This window comes from Tachypleus tridentatus, chromosome 13 (assembly GCF_004210375.1).
Source record: "Tachypleus tridentatus isolate NWPU-2018 chromosome 13, ASM421037v1, whole genome shotgun sequence".
Lineage (NCBI taxonomy): Eukaryota > Metazoa > Arthropoda > Merostomata > Xiphosura > Limulidae > Tachypleus > Tachypleus tridentatus.
In genome coordinates, this window is record NC_134837.1 from 30,174,907 (window position 1) to 30,196,783 (window position 21,877).

General features: G+C 31.6%; 1 protein-coding gene across 8 annotated transcripts in view; it reads right to left on the minus strand.

The window, feature by feature from the left end:
- Galt (Galactose-1-phosphate uridylyltransferase) overlaps nucleotides 1–21,877 on the minus strand; it is a 39,715-nt gene that overhangs the window by 6,755 nt on the left and 11,083 nt on the right. For all 8 annotated transcript variants that reach the window (XR_013021860.1, XM_076483342.1, XM_076483343.1 and 5 more), the window contains exons 3-10: nucleotides 20,897–21,066; nucleotides 9,754–9,829; nucleotides 9,196–9,374; nucleotides 7,236–7,292; nucleotides 5,741–5,863; nucleotides 4,062–4,194; nucleotides 3,487–3,570; nucleotides 539–693 (exon numbers count right to left, since the gene is read on the minus strand). Coding sequence is in view for 7 of the 8 variants with exons in the window: in XM_076483342.1 (XP_076339457.1) it covers nucleotides 539–693; nucleotides 3,487–3,570; nucleotides 4,062–4,194; nucleotides 5,741–5,863; nucleotides 7,236–7,292; nucleotides 9,196–9,374; nucleotides 9,754–9,829; nucleotides 20,897–21,066 (977 nt within the window). In the remaining variant the exon portion in view is untranslated. The remainder of the gene's footprint in view (nucleotides 1–538; nucleotides 694–3,486; nucleotides 3,571–4,061; nucleotides 4,195–5,740; nucleotides 5,864–7,235; nucleotides 7,293–9,195; nucleotides 9,375–9,753; nucleotides 9,830–20,896; nucleotides 21,067–21,877) is intronic.

Here is a 21,877-nt window from a genome sequence, read left to right on the forward strand (position 1 = left end):
AAATGTGAAAATAAAGTAGAAGAAAATAGAAAAAAAAAGACTTTGAGCCCTTTTTATAAAAATAGAAGAAAAAAGAGAAAATATTAAGTGTTACTGATTAACTCTTGATTACAGATTTCTGTGCATTACATTTACCTCAGAAGATATTCGATTATGTTTCAAGTTGGTGGAGTAGAACTTCATGAAGTCAGACTGGTTCAATTATATACATGAAATATCTTACTACTAAATACTATGATATACAAAGTGGGTAAAGAAGCTTATTTACATGGTTATCACTTACGTTCGTTTTATTCATACACTGTTGAGCTTGAAGGTACATTTTATAACAAAGAAAACTATAATGTGAACATTCTCACGCTGGTCACCCGTTCTAATGTCAAGTCTTGTTGAGCTTGATTAAGCATTGCATTATCAAAACATTACAAAACTAATATTCTCATGTTATTCACCTATTCTGATGTTAAAATGCTGTTAGCTAGAACTAGCATTTCAAAACCAAAAATGGTATAAAGTTAGACATTCTCACATCACTCGCCTGTTCTGATGTTAAATCTCGCTGAGCTTGAGCTAGCATCTCATAACCCACCATGAACTTCTTCACTGTTGCTGATCTCAGTAATGGAGGAAGGTAATGAGCATGTAACTGCCAGTGGGTGTTTTCAGTGTGTTCCATATCACCAGTTGGAGCTCCTAATTCAGTAAAATGTTTTAGTTCTAACAAGCAAGTAGTATTTGTCATCAAGAAATGCCTTACTATAAATAACTTATATTTTGTAGTTTTCATTTTGTTTTATAAACACTTTACCCTAAAATTGAAGGATGATATGAAAATTTGTGGCTGCCTTTGCCATCACAATATCCAACAAATGATAAAAAGCACTAAAATTGCTTTCTAACAATAGCATCAGGACTTTCAAACAATACAACTCTTGTGCTCATCAATTCATCTCTTGATGGAAAGAAAATATTCACTTGAATAAAAGATCTCCCTCTTCTCTCTGTGGTAAGATTTTGGTGGAAGCCCATTGCCGTTTGCAAATTAATTCATTTACAGTACTATATACAGTTTAGTACTATGCTTTTTAATATAAATTGGGAAAATGTCCAATATCATATTTACCCTACTTTTAGTTCAACTAGACAAGGTGTTTTTACAAGTTTTTATAAAAAGATTTTCATAAAATTCAAAAGTTGTTGATACCATCATGATGAAATACCTATTGAAGCTAGTGATAGGAAAAGAGAACTTATCTGAAGACCTTATACAATCAAAAGAGGACAAAACAATTTAAAGTGGAGAGAACAGAAAGAATAAGATACTTTGTTCTCATTGTAAACACATATCCGAGATCATTCAATGACTGCCAGACTTAGACATGATTTTTGTGTTAAGCCTTGAATGAAACCCTCACATGCAATAAAATGTATACACTACTCTATGATGCAATAATGATCAGAAGGGTGGCACATTCTCTGTGTGTAGTAATCCCTGTGAGTACATAAAGTATACCAAAGGCTCATTCTTGAAGAGCAGAAGACACAAACAGTTGGTGGGGAGGAAGGATGGATGGTTCTGTAGAGAGCTGAGTATTTCTGTACAATACATTTTCAGGTGAGGAAAATATTAACTACAGAAACAGCACTTGCCACCCACCAAAAGAACAGCTAGAATCTCACATTCATAAGATGGTGGAGAGGTCAGTGTAGATAAAGAAATAAGCTCCTTTCTCAATATTTAGTAACAAAAAACTCAAGGAACATGCCACCTACTGAAAGGGTGAGGGGGGGGGGGTGAGAACCAATGAAGCAATACTTATTGTGACTCTTCATCCATCTTATATAGGAAATACTCTTCACCCAAAAAAGCTGGTAGAGCAAAAGGTACTATAAATAGTATCTTGGTGGTGCTGAGTGGAAAGACTGCTTAAATTGCCAATATATTTCGGGCAGAAGTCAAAAAACGAACATGTAGTGTGGCTAAGGCAATAAATTAGGCTGTACAGCATGCGAGAAACACTTACTAGAATATGTAGGTGCAGGGAGCAATCATCCTGAGATGAATGCAGGACCAACTTAGCTGGTGTGATCATCAAGAATGGTCTAGTTTTGTGCAGTGGATGACCTGTTCTACACTTCTAGGTAAACAACCCAAACCTAATTTTTATGCATCTACTCATTCTCATATCAATGGGATTACAATAAATCAAAGAGGAACTCTTTACATCAACATCCACAGCAGTTTGGTACTGGATAAGCAAGGGTTATTTGACTCCATTAGATGAAAAGGAAGGGAGAATATCACACAGGGAAGAACACCAAAGAGGTGCATAGCCCAGATAGAAATAATCTTATCTGCACTAATGGACTGTGCAATGGGTTACCATGAATAGAAACAGCAGGCACTACACAGATGTGCAGGCTGGATCACATAGCACAGCTTGGGAAATAAGACATATATTGTCAAAACAATCTTACTGAAAAACCCATCTCAACACTGGGCATTGAGGAGGGGATAGATGGACAAAACTCTGTCTGTTATCTCCTGCCCAATGCAGAATTCAGGAAAGAGAAAGAAGAAATATATTATGGTGGTTGTAGGTGTTGCAAAACAAACAGCTCAACAAATCTTAGAGCCTCTATGAAAATAAAGGATGGTTATTGGAGGGATATGAAAACCAGGAGTAGATTGAACTACAATGTAGTGTAAGTAACGACACAAAAATGTTGGCGGACATTCACGTATCTGCCTGCAGTCTCATTGAGAAGACATTAATGACTAAAGGCAAGAAAAGACAAAATGACAGTCGTGATGAAAGATGACAGATTTCATCACCCCATAGAAGAATAAATTTCACAATTCTGGTGTGTCTCTTATGTTTCATCAAGGGGAGTATTGTTAATGAAGGATGTATTGAAATTCTACTGGTGAAGGACTACAACTTGTTGCTGTTTACATGACAGCTTAGCATAAAAAATGTTAATGTGTAATGAAACAAAATGTTCAAGGGTTGGCACAAGATAATAGGTTATGTGAAGATACGAATAGTATTTCTTAGCACGTGATTGTTTTAATGCATCATTTTTTGACATGAAAAATTACTGTGAAAAAATAACTTCTTTACACTAAACATAATATAGTAGCCAATTAAAAGATAAACTTAATCAATTTTAAATGAAACTGATCTCAAACTAGTATACAGTTACTTATAAAAATTCATAATAAAGACCGTGAATTGGATAAAAACGTGTAACGTCTGGTCTTTTAACAGTAATATAGTACTATGCTTTCAAAGACATGAAACTACCATGTAGATGAACCTCACCTTGTGGCTATTATGGTTCTTCTCAGAAAACTAAGTTATGTATTTGTATATATTAAATTATAATCGTTAATACATCTTCAACCACACTATAAAATTTTCACTGTATGTATACATAGAGATATTTCTGATATTAACTTCACTTTAACAAAATTTTACTCACCATGCCAACCCATAGTATAAGGAAATGAAACTTCAAACATGTTATCATATTTTGTAAGCAGTCTTTTCATAATATCTGCCAAACCTTGTAAATAAAGTAAAACAATTATCGTAAGTACTCAAAGTATACAATAAAAACAATTTAAAAACAACTGATGCTAAATTCTGAGAGTCTAGACGTACATAATTTAGCTCCACAAAGGAAGATATATATAACAGTTTTATCAGACTAGTTTCTCGTGCCTAACCTCTAACCCCAGAGATGCTCATACTTAATACTTGTTTCTGATTTCATTTTCTTGTTTTCTTGACACTTACTTTACTTCAACTGTGTTATTTTAGGAATTGTTCATTTTTAGAACTTCACACCTTGACATATGCATTGAATTATGAGAATGTCTAAACACATTTACTATGTTATATCAAATAACCAATATATAGTATACAGTTCACTCTTGTGTTTGTAAATATATATATATTTTTAAAGATACTACAATAGGAAAATGTTTTACATCAACCTAACAGTAAAGTATGGCTTAAAAACCACACATAACACTCATTATTTAAAGTACTCACTGGACCTTTCTGCATCATTTAGGTCATAAAGCCTTTTAACATGGCGCCGTGGTAAAAGCATTGTTTCGTAAGGCCACACTGCCCAGTAAGGAACTACTGCTATCCAGTGGTCATTATGTACAACATTACGTTCCTGTAAAATAAGCATGGTTGCTTTATCACACTTATTCTGTAATACTGCCTCATAGGTCTTGTCTGAACAACTTGTTAAAATAAGCATAAGTGACTTTACATTTTTGGATTTTTGTATAATTTTTTCACAGAACTTTAAGTTATTTGAATCTCAAGGGGCATCAGTTTAGTCCTAAAAGAATCTTTCCCAAATTATTACTTAATATATAACAGATACATAAACACACAAATATCTATAAATATATAACGTTTGTTTAAAAAAAATAATTAACAAACAGATTGCATATATTTATATGTAATAATGAAAAATTGTGGTCACACTTAAGTCTTAAGTATGATTTTACTTCCAAAACTAAATGTACCAATATTAAATATATTTATATATAATATGTATGTACGTAAATTAGAAGTTTCCAAACATTTCTTTGATAAATTATATTTGTGTAGTTAAATGTTTAATAATGCAAAAAAGTGTAACACTTGAAAATAAACTATTTTGCTTTAAAATGATTAACAGATGTAGTATATAACTTGGATCTTTTCACATCAGAAGCAGAGATATTAAGCGTGGGGAAGAAATGGAACAATTGCATCCCTTCCTCCAAAAAATATCAGGACACAAAAATAAAGCATCAGACATCAGGTTAGTACAATCCATTGCCAGGCTGTATAATATTGCACTTTCAGTGTAGAAAAGTTTGAAAATTGTCCATTAGAACTCATTACCCATCAATGGAAGCCAAGCATTAGACATTAGCTATGCAAAGATTATGTCTTTGAAATAGAAACTGCCTTAGAGGGAGGTAATACCATAGTAAAATCAATGGCAAAAACAATGCAATCACATGTAAGTCAGTCCAGATATCCAGTGGTTTTCTCTTTGACATCTTCAGCAGCAGGACAACATGAAAATTTTGAACAGTAAAAAATTCACAAAGATCTTATTAAAATACAAAATTTCAATGATAATAACTTTACAAATATCCAACAACCTAAAATCAGCTCATAATAATGCTATAAATAAAAGGTTAAACTGCTTTACTGCTAATAAGAAAGCAACTTTATGTATATCACTTTTTGTTTTTAATATATGATTACCTTATCACTCAATGAGTTCAATTTCACCTATAAACTAATTTTTTTTTAGAATACATTTTTAAATTAGAAAACCAAACTTTTCCACAGTTTTTTTCTCTAAGGTTAATTTATTGGCTTGTGATTAAATACAGGAAAACACAATTTTTTAGTAAGCATATGTCTGTGTACCACACTGTACATGTATTAAAGTTCTTTTGTCTTTTTGTCAAACATAATGTTTCAATATGACAGAACTTTAAATTTATATGGAACAAGTAACCAACTGCAACTATCAAAATAAAATGAATTCTGCTTCCAAACCTGGATAATATTACTTTTGTTTCCTAAAAAAAGTATTTTTTCTTCTTTCTTAAGCTTACTTTACAAAAACTTTATTGATATTTCTCCATAAAATGTTTCTTATTAGAATCATGTATATAAATATAAGTTAAATAAAAACACTGAATAACCTGCATTTGAAGTTCCTGATTCACGTACTCAACTAACATCGGAACTCCATGTTTTCTGTAGTAATCTTTTTGCGACTGATCTTCTACATGAGCCTCATTTGGTAGAAAAGAACTTGCCCAAATCTTGGAAGCAGGAAAAAAGTCTTTCCACAGTTAAAAAATCAGAAGTAATAATAAAAAGAACATTTCCTAAATGCTTCTATTTTATAATATCTATGTACAAGTATATTAATAAGAAACAATGAAATTTTTTTCCAATAAAATCATTAATGTGAATTTGTGAAATTATTATATGTCAAACCAATATAAACCATATGCATTTTCTGATTTTGTATTCTGTGATTAAAGATAAAATACAAAAAACATAAAATCTTATATGGTTAAAAGGCTTCCAAGAATTCAAGTTCACAAGAAGTTCTGACTTCAAATAAGTAATAATCATGGATTCTTAGATAATGAAGTGTCATAATAAGATTGTGGCTTTGTATGGAGAGAGTATATGTTTTCTTATGAAAGTCCTACTTAAACAAAAACAAAGATAAGCCATCAACATTTACAGTCTTAATAGATAAAGTATAATTTTAAAATACAGATTTCATTATTTTATACCACTGAGGAGAAAACAGTTTGAAGATGCTTTAATTGTACAATTCTACATTAATTTTTAATTGGAGTTTAGTGTGGTAAATTTATAGTCTTCATTATATTAAAAGTTCTGGAAAGTTACTCTTAACTACATAAAGAAAATGAAGTAAAACCCTTTAAAATAAATTTTATATTTTTAACATCAAAGCATGCAGGGCTTTGCAACATCTGATGATTTAACAGTTAGCCAGGAATGAAACACATTCATACATGTTTGAATACTTTCATTCAATAAACCATAAGCCATTGCCTTTCTACAAAGTAGCCATTGCTTTATAAAATACATGCTGAAAATATAAAATTATTGAACACATAATGGATAATTCAAGCATTGCATTCAAACATTCAAGTGTCTAATTGTTTTATTCAGTACCTAATTAAATCATTTTTATTTTAACATTGTAGCATTTTGCTTAATATTCTTTAAAGGGCTTTAATATAAATAACATATTTTTTGCTCTCCAATACATACAATTCAGAGTATATTATGAAGTTCATTATGATCATATAATTATAATAACTTGACAAATATCTACCAATCTAAGACCTAACTGATGACAATTCTACGAAGTAAAAAGTTAAACTGGTTTATTGCAATTTGGAAATCAACTACATGTATATGACTTTTTAAAATGATTGTCTAATTACTCATTAAAATTAATTTATGTACACAATTCTAAAAGATCCATTTAAAAATATATATGTAATCAATAGCTTTAATCCACAACAAAATAAATAAAAAATGAGGCTAATTTATTCTTAATAATTTCTGAGAAGACAATTCCAATACAAAACGATTATTTTTTTTAACAAAACAACACATATTAATCTTTAAAAAATCTAAGCTTACTTGACAGTGTGGATGGGGATTAGAGCAACCCATTATTTTTCCTTTGTTTTCAAAAATCTACAAAGCAAAAAAAAAATTCTCCTACAATTTTTATAAGCATTAGATGTTACTGTAGATGTAGTTGAAAACAAATTACACCTTTATATTACATAATTTATACTGGTAATGAATATACTTATAATGTCAGCCATACACATTTAATTATTTTAAGCTTCAAATTTATGTATGTTCAATACACTGGATTGAAAATAGTGATTAAACAAAGCACATACTCTAGACCTCAAAACTTGCTATCTTTTTCAGGTCTATCAAATGTGGGTCATCCCTTTTTTTTCAATCTTTAGTTGCCACCATAAAAAATAATTAATTAGATTGTTTAAACTATAGGCACTAGCATATTAAAGTGATTAAACAACTAAAAATGTTTGAATGCTCTCCATTTTCCAGCATCTCAGGAATTCCAACAAAATGCATGACACTTTAAAAGAACATTTCAAGGCATATCAAATTATGCCTGAAATGCAGTCAGTTTCTACAATATTGAATTTGTCCTGTGAGGGCCAAGTGATTTGCTGTGATTCAAGACTGCCATGGATACTTGTTTAACATTACATGATTTTTGAACTCCTAGAAACATTTTATCAAATTGGAAATTTGTGACAAGTTGAATTTAACCTTCATATAATTTATATTGGATTTTATAATTAGGATAGTAATTAAAAAAAACAACTCAAACTGTATGTACTAGAGGATAAACTTTTACAAAACTAAGGTTTTTGGAAAATTTACATTAATAACAAATCTCTCAGTGAATTATTTTAATATATTAGTATCACTAATAACAGGAACTATATTCATATAAAAATATCTTGCATAAAAGGATTTCAATCACTATTCAAAATTGTAAACCAAATTTAACTTGTATGTATTTTTAAAGCTATAAATACATATTGTCAAAAATAAATTAACAAATAGGCATAAAACCTGTTAAAACGAAATTAATAAACACATTTAGTTTAAAATAATTTTTTGTTTACAACCTCATGTGACATAAGCCTGAAAATCAACTTTTAGCTAGTAGGGAGATCAAACTCCCTGCAGTTGTTTAGGAGAAATTAAAATAATTGCATATTTGAAAAGATAAGCAATTTCTATTTTAAATATATATAATTCAAAGCACACTCATAAGCCAATCATAAATATTGTAACAACTATGCTGATGATAGATATCATGGATGAGACTTGTTATGGTGCAATTTATTTGCAGTTTCAGTTAGTTTTAAGTGATAAATCTTATAAAGCTATCTAATATGAAAGTATTTAGATCTATTGAATAACTTAATCCATTAGCTTTAAAAAGGTATTAAAATTTAGCCTAAGTGACTGTACAAGATATTTTATGATATATGCAAGTATAAATTGAAAAACATTTCAACCAAATTCAATATACAGTATCTTTGTAATTTTGTCGAAAACTTGCTGTTGTTTTATCAAATAATTATTGTATATATGTTTTTCCAAATGTATAAAATGTTTTTAAAACTCAATTTCACTTTCTATTTTCATCATAGCCTTTTACATACTTTTAAGTAGCATTTGGTTGAATGTAAAGTTACAGACAAATTCAGTTTAATATTTGCTTCTTAGTTGATAACTTTGAAGCTATGCCACCAGGTGATTTTACACCTGCGATCAAGGCACATAACTTGTTCTTAATTTAGATATGCTTTTACTACTCAAACGATAAATATTTTTAACTCAAAAATATTTTGTGTTTTAAAGAATGTATGATTTGTTTTTCAAAGTGTATGCTTCTCCCCTTTGAGCTTAAACACACGATGTAAATTGACTCATTGTTTATATATATCTACAAACAGTGTAAGTAACTTTATGTAGTATTACAGTTCAGAACCAATTAATCAAAATATGTAGTAAATTCCATTTTTGAAGTTCACTCTACCTGAACCCATCTATATTTCTTCCCTAACTCTAAAGTTCTTTCAATCCATTTACTTATAACTTCATTTATTTCACATAAAGTCATCAGTGGTAACGTGACATCAGACCTGGGATGAAAGCACATGACTTCACATAATCCACAAGCAGCTTCAGCCCTGAATAATGGATGTTGGCTGGGACCTAAAAATATCAAAATGTTAGTAAGGTAGTCTACATTCAAAGGTTTTGGTATCAATATTCAAGAGAGGAAGTTATGAAAATTCATATTACTCTACAAAAATTGTGTATATTTTTAGCTACATCTTACCATCATGAACACAAATCCTTCTAATTAAAGAAAAAACATTTCCAAAAGTAGATTTTTATTATTTCCAATCAAAGTACAGGAAATGTCAATTCACACAGAAACTATTTTGTCATGAAAACATATGTGATACAATTTTTAAGTTCCAAATCATTATTGAATGAATATTTTATGAGCATTATTTAGGTAGTAAACATTAAAACAGAAATTTTATCATGAAAGATTAAAAAGTTACATTAGCGATTTTGTCTTTACCTGGATCAGGAACATTTTCTAAAAGTGCTGGGAAGTCATTTTTAAAAGTAAATGTATGTTTGTAATCAGGGTTAACCTAAACAGGAAGAAAAAAAAATGTGAAAAGTATATGGTCAGGTCGATCTTAAATAATTATTTAGGAAAATATAAAATATAAGTATTGTCATTCAAATTTGGTTATTTATATTAACAACAGTATTTATACCATTTTTTTTTCTTTAACTATAGAATAACATGTTTTAGATTCACTACTAGTTTGGTAAAAACTTATACAAGTGTTAGTTTTTGTTTAAAAATATACTGGAATGGAAATAATTAAAAAAGTTCAAAAAAGAAAATATAATGTACATGTTTTCTAAACTATAAATAAGAATAGCACGATATTACACAATTGAATTTTTTAAAATATTACATGTACATATAAAGTTGTACATGTTTGAGTTTTAAGTTTACAAAGCTTAACACAAATATTGGAGGATCTTGTTAGTTTAAAATGTATTTCATACAATTAGTTTATTGTTATATCAAAAGCATTTCAAAAAATACACTGACTGAACAGTAAAGTTTACTCTAAGTAGGTGAAGTGACCGACAGCAGTGATTTAAATATTTGGATTACAGTAATCATATGAATTAATAAAAACAGGTATCACTGTGTAGTTTAGTGTCAATGGAATAACTTGGACAGACATGTATTTTACTGAAAGTGGAACAAGCTTACTGTAAATAAGTAAAGAATACAATTATTTATTTACTGTGTGATTAAACACAGATATACATAAAAATGTGACAAAAGCTACACTAAAATGATTTTTACCATGTTATTAGTCAACCATAAAATATTAAGTAACTGAGACTATCAAGGACATAGAATTATTATTACATGTATGACAGTTAACTCTTCAAGAGAGCAGTTCAATTCAATTTTAATAAAGTTATTGATAAAGATTATCAATAAAACAAACATCACCAAGTAAAAATGACTAGGAGAGTAAAATAACAGATCAAGAAGTAGGTGTTCAACTATGTGCAGAAAGCATTCCCACGTCCAAGTGTGTGTTTTCTTATAGCAAAGCTACCTCGGGATGTCTGCTGACTTCACTGAGGGGAATCAAACCCCTGATTTTAGCATTGTAAATCTGTAGACTTACCACTGTACCAGCAGGGGACCCTCATGTCTAAGATTCACAGTTCCTTCTAACTGACAAAAACTGGACCTAATCTTATATGTAGCATTGTAGCAGTAAAATATTTTGTGGCAGAGCACCAACTAAATCCTAATTAATTTCTAGCCCTTGAATTAAACATTACACATATAGATTGTATTCAAGGTATTTGATTTATTTATAACAACCAGCCACTTACCAGTTACATCTATATAATTAACTAGTTTCTATAAGTTGCAAGAACAAAATTCACAAACTATATGTACTTTATGTAACATCTCCACATCATAAAAGATATATATTATTTGTGTATAATTTTATTCTAACTCATCATTTCAAAGATTTTATTAATTCGAGATATAGCATTTTAAACATGCAAGTTTACTACTATATAACACATGTACATGCACTTATTTGAATCACACCAAAAAATAATTATAGTAGACATTCCAGCATGCTCTGGCTCCACTATATAACTTATCACAAGGGCATTTTTCAAATTTGTGGTCTGCTACAAACAGTTTAGAAAAAAAGAGAGTACCAAAACAGTAACCAATGATTCAGTTTAACAACAAAATATATTTGTCATATGTTAATCAAGAAATATTTTTTTCTTCAAAATGTCTTTCAAAATTTTTGTAAACTAGAATGTGTTCAAGTTCTTATTGAGCTCTTAGATAGTAACAAGTCAATGAAAAACATCCACTAAATAGGAATGGAAATGCAGAAATAATAATAATACGTGTACTGCTTAAAATGTGTTCAAGGGTTACTTAGAATAATACAAACTGTATAAGATAGGTGCAATAGAAAAACTAAGAGAAAAATTTTGACCCAAAAGCAGTATAATTATTTGTTTATTTATTATAATAGAGAATAAAGTTTTGACATTCCTAGGTCATCTTCAGATTAACCTGCTTTATTAGTAAAAGTATTAAAATCCACCATACTATCTGTTCTGAGATACATTTTTACTTCAAGTGGGTTTCTCTTCATTAAGATGAACCATTTGGTCTGTTAAAGGTGTCCTTGAAAACCCACTCCCAAGAAATGTAAATGTAAAAATAAAAGTTGCAAACCTACCCTTTATTTTTCTCAAATTTATTGACTCCCCTCTTAAATTTCCTAAAGAGTTGGCCTCCAGTACTGTTGATGGCAAATCACTTCATAAGCTAATCACTCTGAAAAAATAAATCCTGTCTTAACTAAAGCTGAGCTTGGCTTTTCCACATCTTAAACTTGTGTCATCTCATCCTACTTTTTCAGGATACAGCATAGAGACATCCAAAGCCATTATCTTAACAATTCCCTAAATAATCTTATAAATTTAAAAAAATCACATATTACTTTTTTTTGTGTGTAAGTTAAGAGATTTTAAATTCTCTACATAAGACAATGCTTCATCATAGTAACATTTCTTTGAACTACTTCCAATAACCAGTATCCTTTCATTGATTTAAAATGTAGATAATACTCCAAGTGAAACCAAACCAGTGATCTGTGTAAAGTAACCATTAGCTCATTTTACATCTAATAAATGTTTATAAAAACTCTATTAGCTTTACTGCTAATAACAGAGCACTGTGTTGGTGGCTTTAGTGACTTGTCTACTGCTGTTTTTTTCTGTCACAAATGGATTACTTTGCACTTACTATAACTACAGGTAGTTTACCAAGGATCTACCCAACTTACTAATTGATTCAGATCATTATGTTAGACTGTAGTACCTCATCATCCTAAGTACAACTACAAATATGCTAAGTTTCATGCTATCAGCAAGTGTTAACATTTTCTAACACTAAAAATGTATTTTGACAGTTACTAACCTCTCCTCACCCATAGCTATCTATATCTTCATTTGCCCTCTAGGCATTAGTAAATCTTATAAACAGTGTAGCAGCTTTTTTATACCCCTATATTTTGTGCATCATTACAGCAACATGTGCTGATCATATGACCACCCTCCACCAATCCCACTGAGCTCTCTATACTATTGCAGGTGGCTCCCTCTACCATTATAGCATAATCCTTAGTTTTGAGAATCAGCATATAAAAACACTAAAACACAGAAATATCAGTGGGGTGGAAGGGTGGGAAATAGGTGAGGGAAGGTAAGTACCTATTAGAAATACATTTTCAGTGTTAGAAAATATCAACCTCTAAAATGGCACTACCTCTTCTCTCCCATTGCTAGAATCCCAGATTGGACAGGTGAATATGTTGGTAAAGGTGTAAAAACAAATAATCAAGTGAAGAGTAACCACTATATATACATATAAAAAGCAGCCATGACATTAATTAAAATACAAGACACACCTATGAAGTATATTCACTACTTCTGGACACAGGTGTTCTTCACCCAGTGAAAAAGATATGACACAGTGTGGAAATGAAGGGAATATGTGGTGAGGGCTAGAGGCCCATATATGAATTGAATTGACTAGGTGTGGTCCACTCAGGCAAAAACATTCAGGTAAAGCACCTTAGGATATGGCATATTATGCCAAGTGTGGTCCAAGGACAAAAACAACATGCCTTGTATCAGATTGTAAAATCAACAAGTGCAGTACATTATGGCAAAAAATCCAGAGAAAACACCTTGGATTAAGCAAAAGATAGCCATATGAGGCAAAAACATTTGAGGAAAACCCCTTGGTATAAATTGGATTATGTCAATTGCAGTTCATTTGAGCAAAAATATCCAAAGAAAGGTATTTGCATATGAGACTTCATGCCATATTGTATGTATAATATGAAGCATAATGCAGACAGCCCTCTTTTCATTGGGTAAGTACACTTGGCAATAAGATTTTTTTATTGTACAAAACCCACCCATGAGAAAAGCTCCATGTTCCACCACTCTAGCAACTGGAAGTGGCGAGGACCCCATGTTTTACTAGAAGAAAGAAGGGGGAAGATGCATTCTAGGGTCCAGAGGAACAACCTATCAATGATAGTGCAGTGGCTGTCTACGGTTCCCTATTTTGAAAAGCAGAAAAACACAGGTTGTGAGAATCATGGATCAACTGGGCAAAAATCTCTATTTGTATTATTCATGATGTCCATCAGTGATAATCCTCAAGAGATATCTATGTACCACTGGAAAAATATCCTGTGGTCTTACAGAAACACCTTTTCTCCACAGTGATCACCGAAATCAAGTACAGTACATGTTAGTATAAAATGATTCAGTATACCCTATTAGCCAATACCCATCACCAGAAATGAAAAGGTAGAAACAAAAAAGGGAGAATAAGTGATACCAAAATGTCACCTTGCCCCATTTAAAAGGCAAAAACATATGTAGTGAATCACCATAGGTGAAATAAAATACCCGACCAAGGAGCATATAGCAATATTGTGCAAATAATGTGCAACAGATATATTGGGAGTTGTCCACATTCCCACTTGTACAACCTTCTCCAAAAGATAGTGAATATGAGCAGCTAAAGACAAAGTAACATTGTGTATTTGGTGAAATAATACATTCAACAGAATCTTCCATCAACAGGTAAGGATAAGTTAGACATATGAGATGTTGAACCCAGCCAGTAAGGGTAACAGGAGAAAGATCTCAGGAAACAGAGAGATTTCAATGTATAAAAAGGCAAGAATGGGAACTCAAAAAAGATTCAGTTTGAGAAATAACAATAAATAGAATGTACAGGACTAAGAAGATGACTGGAGTTGGAATGGAAGTAAAATGGGAAACAAAAGGGAGGAAAGAGGAAAAAAGGCAAAACAACCTTCATGAGCAGCAGATGTCTTAGGAAGAAAGGAATGACTGGGATAAAGGAGAACACAAGACATGGTAAGGGGTGTGGGAAACATTATTAGCATAAATATTAGAACAATGACAATAACTAATGAGAAGGAGAAGGAAATAGGTCTTACGGGAAAGGTAGTACAAAGAACATGTAGTGACAGGTTTCAAATGAGAATTAGCAAGAGCATTAAGAACAACATTGAGATCCCAATCCAAATGCCAAAATGGACAGAATGGATGAATAGAAAAGGAATGGAAAAGAATAGAAATAACAGGGGAGGAGAAGGATCTATGAAAACAGTAGAAGTGAAAAGTGTGGGACAGAGCAGCATGACACTGGAAACAAACATGCAATCCTGACTGCACTCAACTAATCCAAGGATTAAGGAGTGTAGAACAGGAGAAGTTTGGCATTCCAACAGGTTGCAAGCACATTGATATGAGGCACACCAAGGTGAGAACATTCCCACTGAATTATCCCAGATGAAGGGATCACTCTGTAGGAAGAACTTGGTTGGGACAGGATAGGCAGTCTGCAACCAAATTCATAACACCTGGTAATTGACCTGCCAAGATTTTGATGATATGACTGTGAGCTCAGTATAAGATGTAGAGTGTGAGAAAACACAGGGTCCTGTTCTTGTAAAAGTGAGAGTAAATAAGTGACAGACCAACAAAATGTCAACACCTCCAAGTGGATGATATGATAAGTAGTTTCCTCAATGAACCACTGACCCAAATTCTCCTTACAGTTGAGGGAAATCCCTAACCCACTAAAGAAGCATCTGTGAACAAATGTGAGTTGGGATGAGATGGAGGAAGAGAAACCTCCACTGTAGTAAGAACTCTGTCAAGCCAACAAACAAGATTGGTCTTGATCCCTGGGGAAAATGAAATAGGATGATCCAAGGATCACAGGAGTAGTTCCATTAGTCAATAAGTATCCACTTAAGGGAATGTATGTATGCTTAACTCAAAAGAATGAGAGCTACTAGGGAGGCCCACATACTCAAAATAGTGTGAAAATCTCAAGTAGGAAGAGAAGGTGGAGTCAGAGGAATTGCTTGTTCCATATCCAGGAACATCCCCAAAGACTGTTTTGCATAGAAATGAGGTCTGAATAAGTTTCCATAACGACAAAAAAGGGGACACACATGTCCACAAATAATGTATCCCTACCAAGTAAACCTCAACAACACAAAATCCAAGTGCTGAAACTGACAACAGGTCATAGTAGCCCATAGGGTCTGGATATCAGTCAAGAACTGATCAGAAAACTAGTGGAAGGCCTGAGACAACAACTGTAAAGAAAAAAAAACACACAAAAGATTGGTCAATGTAATGCAAATTGTAGTAAACTGGAATTTGATAAAAAAAAAACTAAGGCACCAAAAGGGAAGGAAAGGATCTAAATTCCGAGAGTCCAAACATGGATTCAAGGCATATTGGTAAGCAAAAGAGAATTCGTTCAAAAGCCAAAGGTGACAAAGTATACCAATTTCCAACTGTATTTGAGCAGCAAAACATTGAGCATAAACAAGAATGTTGGGAGAGGGAGGAAACAATTGGAACAAGGCTCTTCTTCCAGCAAGGAAAAAGTAGAAGGATTAAGGGCTAAAGGTGAGACATGTAAATTTTGATCAATAAGATGCAAGAAAGGCATGGTCAGCAAATTTTCATAACTGTCAGTGTTATATGAATGGCCAAAAAAATAAGGGCAGGAAAACTACATGAAAATTTATCATCCTTTTCACAAACACTTTCTCAGAAGCACCGTCCTGAGGGAAGGGAGAACAAGCAAAAGCATTCAGTATTCAACTCTTATGGATTAATGCCTGAATCTCCTCAGTCAACATTGACAACTTGCTGCACTGGGGGACTAAAGAAACGAGTTTCATCCACTTTGGTGAGAACCTCTTCCACCACTTGAAAATTCAAAGTCATAAGTCCACAAGGACTTGTGATGAAAAACACAAGTAAAGGTACTAGTAAATGAAAAAGTAATTCCAACTAAGAGTGAAAAGCAGAAAGAAATCACACAAAAACATGGCAAAATTCATTTGAAGAACAATTGAAAAACATGTCTTAACAATGTAGTGTCAATCAAGGATGTGAGAACTGTGCTGTAATAGGTGGAGAAAGCTACCTGTGCTCGTATAGAGGGCGCAATGGGACTGATAGAGGGTGGTCACATGATCAGCACATGTTGCTGCATTGATGCAAAAATGTAAGACTATAAAAGACTGGTGTGCTGTTTATAAGACTTACCCATTGCCTAGATGGCAAACTAAGGTTGAGACATTTCAGAATTTACTAGTTATACATCCCCTATGAAATCATTAACATAAAGAAAATAAAGACCTATGTATTGACCCTTGAGAGCTAAGGCACAAAAAGATTCATTTGACTGGACTCCATTAATAACAACTTTTTGGTTTCTCTTACTCAGCCATCTTACAATCCAATCAACAACTCAGTATAGTAGAATGTACAAAATCTTTGGAACACAAACTCCAAATCTTATGGAAATGTGAATTTCAGGCAAGTCTTTACAGTGAACAAATTAACATGCTTGTAAAATATCCAGACTATTATTGAAACAAAATTATGTATATACATAGATGGAGATCTGTAAAATCACCAAAATCTTCATGGCACAAACAGGTTATTTAGTAGCTATTAATTTATGTGGTGGGTAAAAATACATCTCACTTAATACCAAGTAAAACAGAGCTTTGGTTTAACCAAATGTTAAAATAAGTAATATATTGTTTGTATACATGCATCAATAAAAACAATGGCTTCTAACAGAAATCTTTAGCTGTTTTATTAGACTGCATAATTTAATATATATGGATACTAACCTTTGTAAACTGAGTTTGTAATGTTCAAAATGCTTTAGAGGTAGAGATCAGCCATTGTAATACCAATAAAGATGTATTGTATTATAAAGTTGTATTGCACATGTGAATCATTTAAATTATTTATATGCTAAATTAATACCAAACACAACAAGTTTCCACTTTGCTTTAAACAAAATGGAGGGTTCAAAACATAATATGATAAAGCTTAATAAATATTCTTTTCACCAAGGAGCCATGGTGTATTAACAACTGTAATGTTCTGTGAAAAGTTGATCATTCTTATTTTTAGTTTAAAGGTTTTGCCATTATGGCTTTATCAGAACAAGTACTACAAGAACTACTAGTCCTGATGAAACTACAGTGGCAAAACATCAGAAGAAATAAATTTTTTATTACCACATGAAGAGTAAAGTTTGTTTTTTCTAACTTTATTGTTAAAATGTCTAAAATCCCTCTAGTATGCATTACAAATTCTGATAAACAACAAACTATTTGCCAAGGCTTATCACCTATTTGAATTTCAAATTTCCTTGTTCTCCCCTTTTTTTTTTTAAAAAAAAGTAATGTATAATTTTTGAGGGAAATCTTTGTTGACTAAATGTTTCAATGCACAAACTCCCATTAACATGATTATCTCATCTAACCTTCAAAAAACATTTTGAAAATTTAAATACACCAAATACACACCCTTTTCATCATTCACATAACAAGTAGCATCCTTAGATAAAATCAACAGTTTATTAAGGTAAGATTTCCATTTAGTGAATCCACCTTGGTTTATTCTACAATGAAATGCTTCACTAAATGATTTTGTTAATCTCATTTTAAAAAACTAAAAAATATTCTCACTAGAGAAGGAAGTACAACTAATGAAGAACAATATAACCACAGTAGTGACAAATAACAACATATTCAATGAATATTTCAGAAAATATTCATTACATCTTCAGCACTTTCCTACAGTGAACACAAAATTATGATTACAAATACTATCCTAAATGTTATGAAGAAACTTATGCACTGCAATAATTATTTCTAACAGAAGTGTTGAGACTTAAAGAGGAGAGGTATTATAAAACCAATCAGTGAGCTCGGAGAAACCTTCACTAAAAAAATCTGTAAATGTATCTGATGAGTAAAACCTGAAACAAGAAATTATTAGAGAGATTAGAGAGATTTTGTTTAATCTTTTGTCAGAAGTTCCAAATATGTGGTTCATAGCTAAGCCTTTATAAAAGTCCACTGACGAGACTTGTTCAATAGTTTGACTGTGTGTGTGTGTGTGGATAAAAGTAAGATTCACTGACATTATTACAATTTTCAAGACAACTCTTGAAAACAGAAATAACATTAGCAGCTCTCTGGTTCTCAAGGCAACTGCCTACTGTCTGTCAACCTACCAAAAATAACAAAGACCTGTGAATCTGAAGTGTAACATTCTGTAAAACCCAGGATAAAATATTGTTTTCATCTTTAATCTCAAATCTTTTTATTTATCATTATTAGATTAATAAATCATAACACTATAGAAGAATAATGGACCTTTTCATTAATTTATACTGTCATATATTCTAAATTAACTTAAACCATTAAAAAAACTCAGATGCACCCTTTGTCACTCAAATATTTATCAAGTGTTCCCTTAAACTCTTAAATCAACTATATCCACTACATCCAAAGGCAACATATTTCAGGGACCAACAACTCTATCAGCAAGTTGAATATATATTTCTTGCAAAAACTTATACTTGCATCCCCTAGTTTTACCATCCTCACTATCATATATTAAAAAAAACATTATCCATTAACACTATAAATTCTCTCAACAATCTTAACCACCTCAATCAGATACCACCCATATCTTCTTTCTCCAAGAGAAAACAATTTCTGATATCTTAATTTATCCTCGTATAATAAACATTGTCATCCTAAAGTCAGAAACAGTGATAACGTTATCTTAAAAAAAACAGAACCAAATAAGAAAACACTTAAATCCTCAGCAATCTTGCAGTTTCCAACAAAAACCTTGTCACTGCTGTCCTAATTCCAATTTTAACATCAGGATATTTTATTTTAACATTTTTAACCAGTTCTTTGACATACAAATAGCTTAGTTTTGCTTTTATAATTTTATTTCAGCAAAAATATCCAGATTTTCTAAATTTTTGTAGCTTTTCTATCCTGTGTGTCAACTTAAATTTAACACTTATCCTTGATTTTCTTCCTCATGATTTTAAGTGCTATTGCATTCAATCTTTCCTGTTATTCCTCTCTTTCTAAGAGCACACCTATCTTCAACTAACACTGATGTATTTTTAAAAATATTCCAAATATGTCTAATATCACTTATTGATTCATTTCCCCAAATCATTAACCATTGATTTTGTCTCCTGATCATTTGGTGTAGCAAATTAAATCACCTCAAGAAATCCTTCTACCTCACTAATAAACTTAATACAAATCCCAACAAATAAGTCTAAAATTAAAGTCGACCAATAGGAAAAAATCTAACAAAAGCACTGCTTAAAATAATTATGGAAAGAATTTTCAAACCTGAAAAAATTTATAGAAAACTTTTCAATCAAACAAAACCTAACTGATAGGCTAAAAAGAGTATTTCATTAGAAAACTAAAAACCACATTTCAAATCAGGAGAAAGCTGACAGCAAATTTGTTGCTAAACAAGAAAATGTCACATTTTAATTTTTTTTTACATTAAATACTAAAACTTCTACTCAAGTGACAACCTGTCACATGAGACATGGGGCAGCACTTTAAGATTTTACTGAAACTAAATGTAACAATTAAGTCCTTCTCTGTTTGGTTGCAATGCTCATGTTTGCAAATGTCTTAGATAATGTATGAACTATTTATTAAAAAAATATATTTCTGACTTATTAAAGGAGGGACTTAATCCATAATGACAAGTTAAAGTTATTCTATAGTTAATGATAATAACCACTATTTAACATGTAACTATTTCACTTTTTTCACAGTACTTGTAAATGTATTTGTTCATAAAACATGCATTTCATTTTGAAAACTTTCTTTTATTGTGAGTAGTTGGATGTTTACATTAATTTTTGATATATGTTTATCAACTGCATTGTAATGCACTATTAACAGCCTGATGATACAAAGTTCTTCAAAAACTCGATGACTTTGAACACCTCACAAAAAATTCTTGAAACCTAGTGATTATATATAATAACATATCCCATCAGAAAAGAAAATCAATAATGCAAGTTACATGATGGATCATAACGTATGCAAAATATTATAGTACAATTATACAACCATTAAGAAATGTTAATTAAAACTAGCATTATACAATTAAAGACACAAGACCTCTCCATTTTCTCTAACAGCTCCAGGACACAAAGGATTACTTAGATCTTTGGCTAGCACATTTTTTTCTGATGGTTTTTCTACTTGACCTTTCCAAGGTCTCCTCATTCGATGAGGAGATACAAGAATCCATTCATTCTTCAAAGGATTGTACCTCCTATGTTGGTGTTCTGAAACAAAAACTCTTTAATTAAAATTTTAAAAAAGTCTTAATCACCAAAAATCACTTGTAGAGTGTGTCAAACAATCAGTAAAAACATTAAAAGTAAAATTATTAGAATTTGTTAAAAGTAATCATGTTAAAACAAAACAAAGTCCAATTTTTGAAATAAAACCTCAAATAGCATTTAAAAGGCCAATGCTCCTTAAAAAACTGAAAACATTTATAAGGTGGACAGTGTCACCATGGCCATGGTGACACTGTCCAGAATCAGGGGTAAACCTGTAAACAAAACATGTCTAAAATACTGGCTTCATTGAGTCTTAACAATGGCATGATAGTAAAATGTGGACTATTGTGACCTGAGTGTCACACAGACCAAATATTGGTGTATCAGTCCCAGAAAAAAGAAAGCAATGAGTTAAAAATCTGTGACCAATGCACAGTCTAGTTAGGACAACTTCTTCTTTTTGATCCTTACAGAAACAAGATGGCTAAAGTCCAATAGAGGGTTTTATCTGGAAAAGCTTGTTTTCATGTCACTCACTCCAAGTCAGCTGTCAACTGGCGCAGAGCTGAACCTTTAATACAGAACCATAGTCCACATATGGAACAGGCACAGAAGTGATAGTGTCAGAGCAGACAGACTAAGCTGCAGGTGTCAGTGAGCTTGTTCCCATGAATAACAAGATGGCTTGGTATCCAGAAAAACTGGATATAAATAGATGTTAAAGAGAAATGGGCCAGTTGGTTTTGAATATCGGCAAGAACAGAATGAAACTAATGTGAAGTGATTCAGTATAAGTATTTCAATTTGAGTA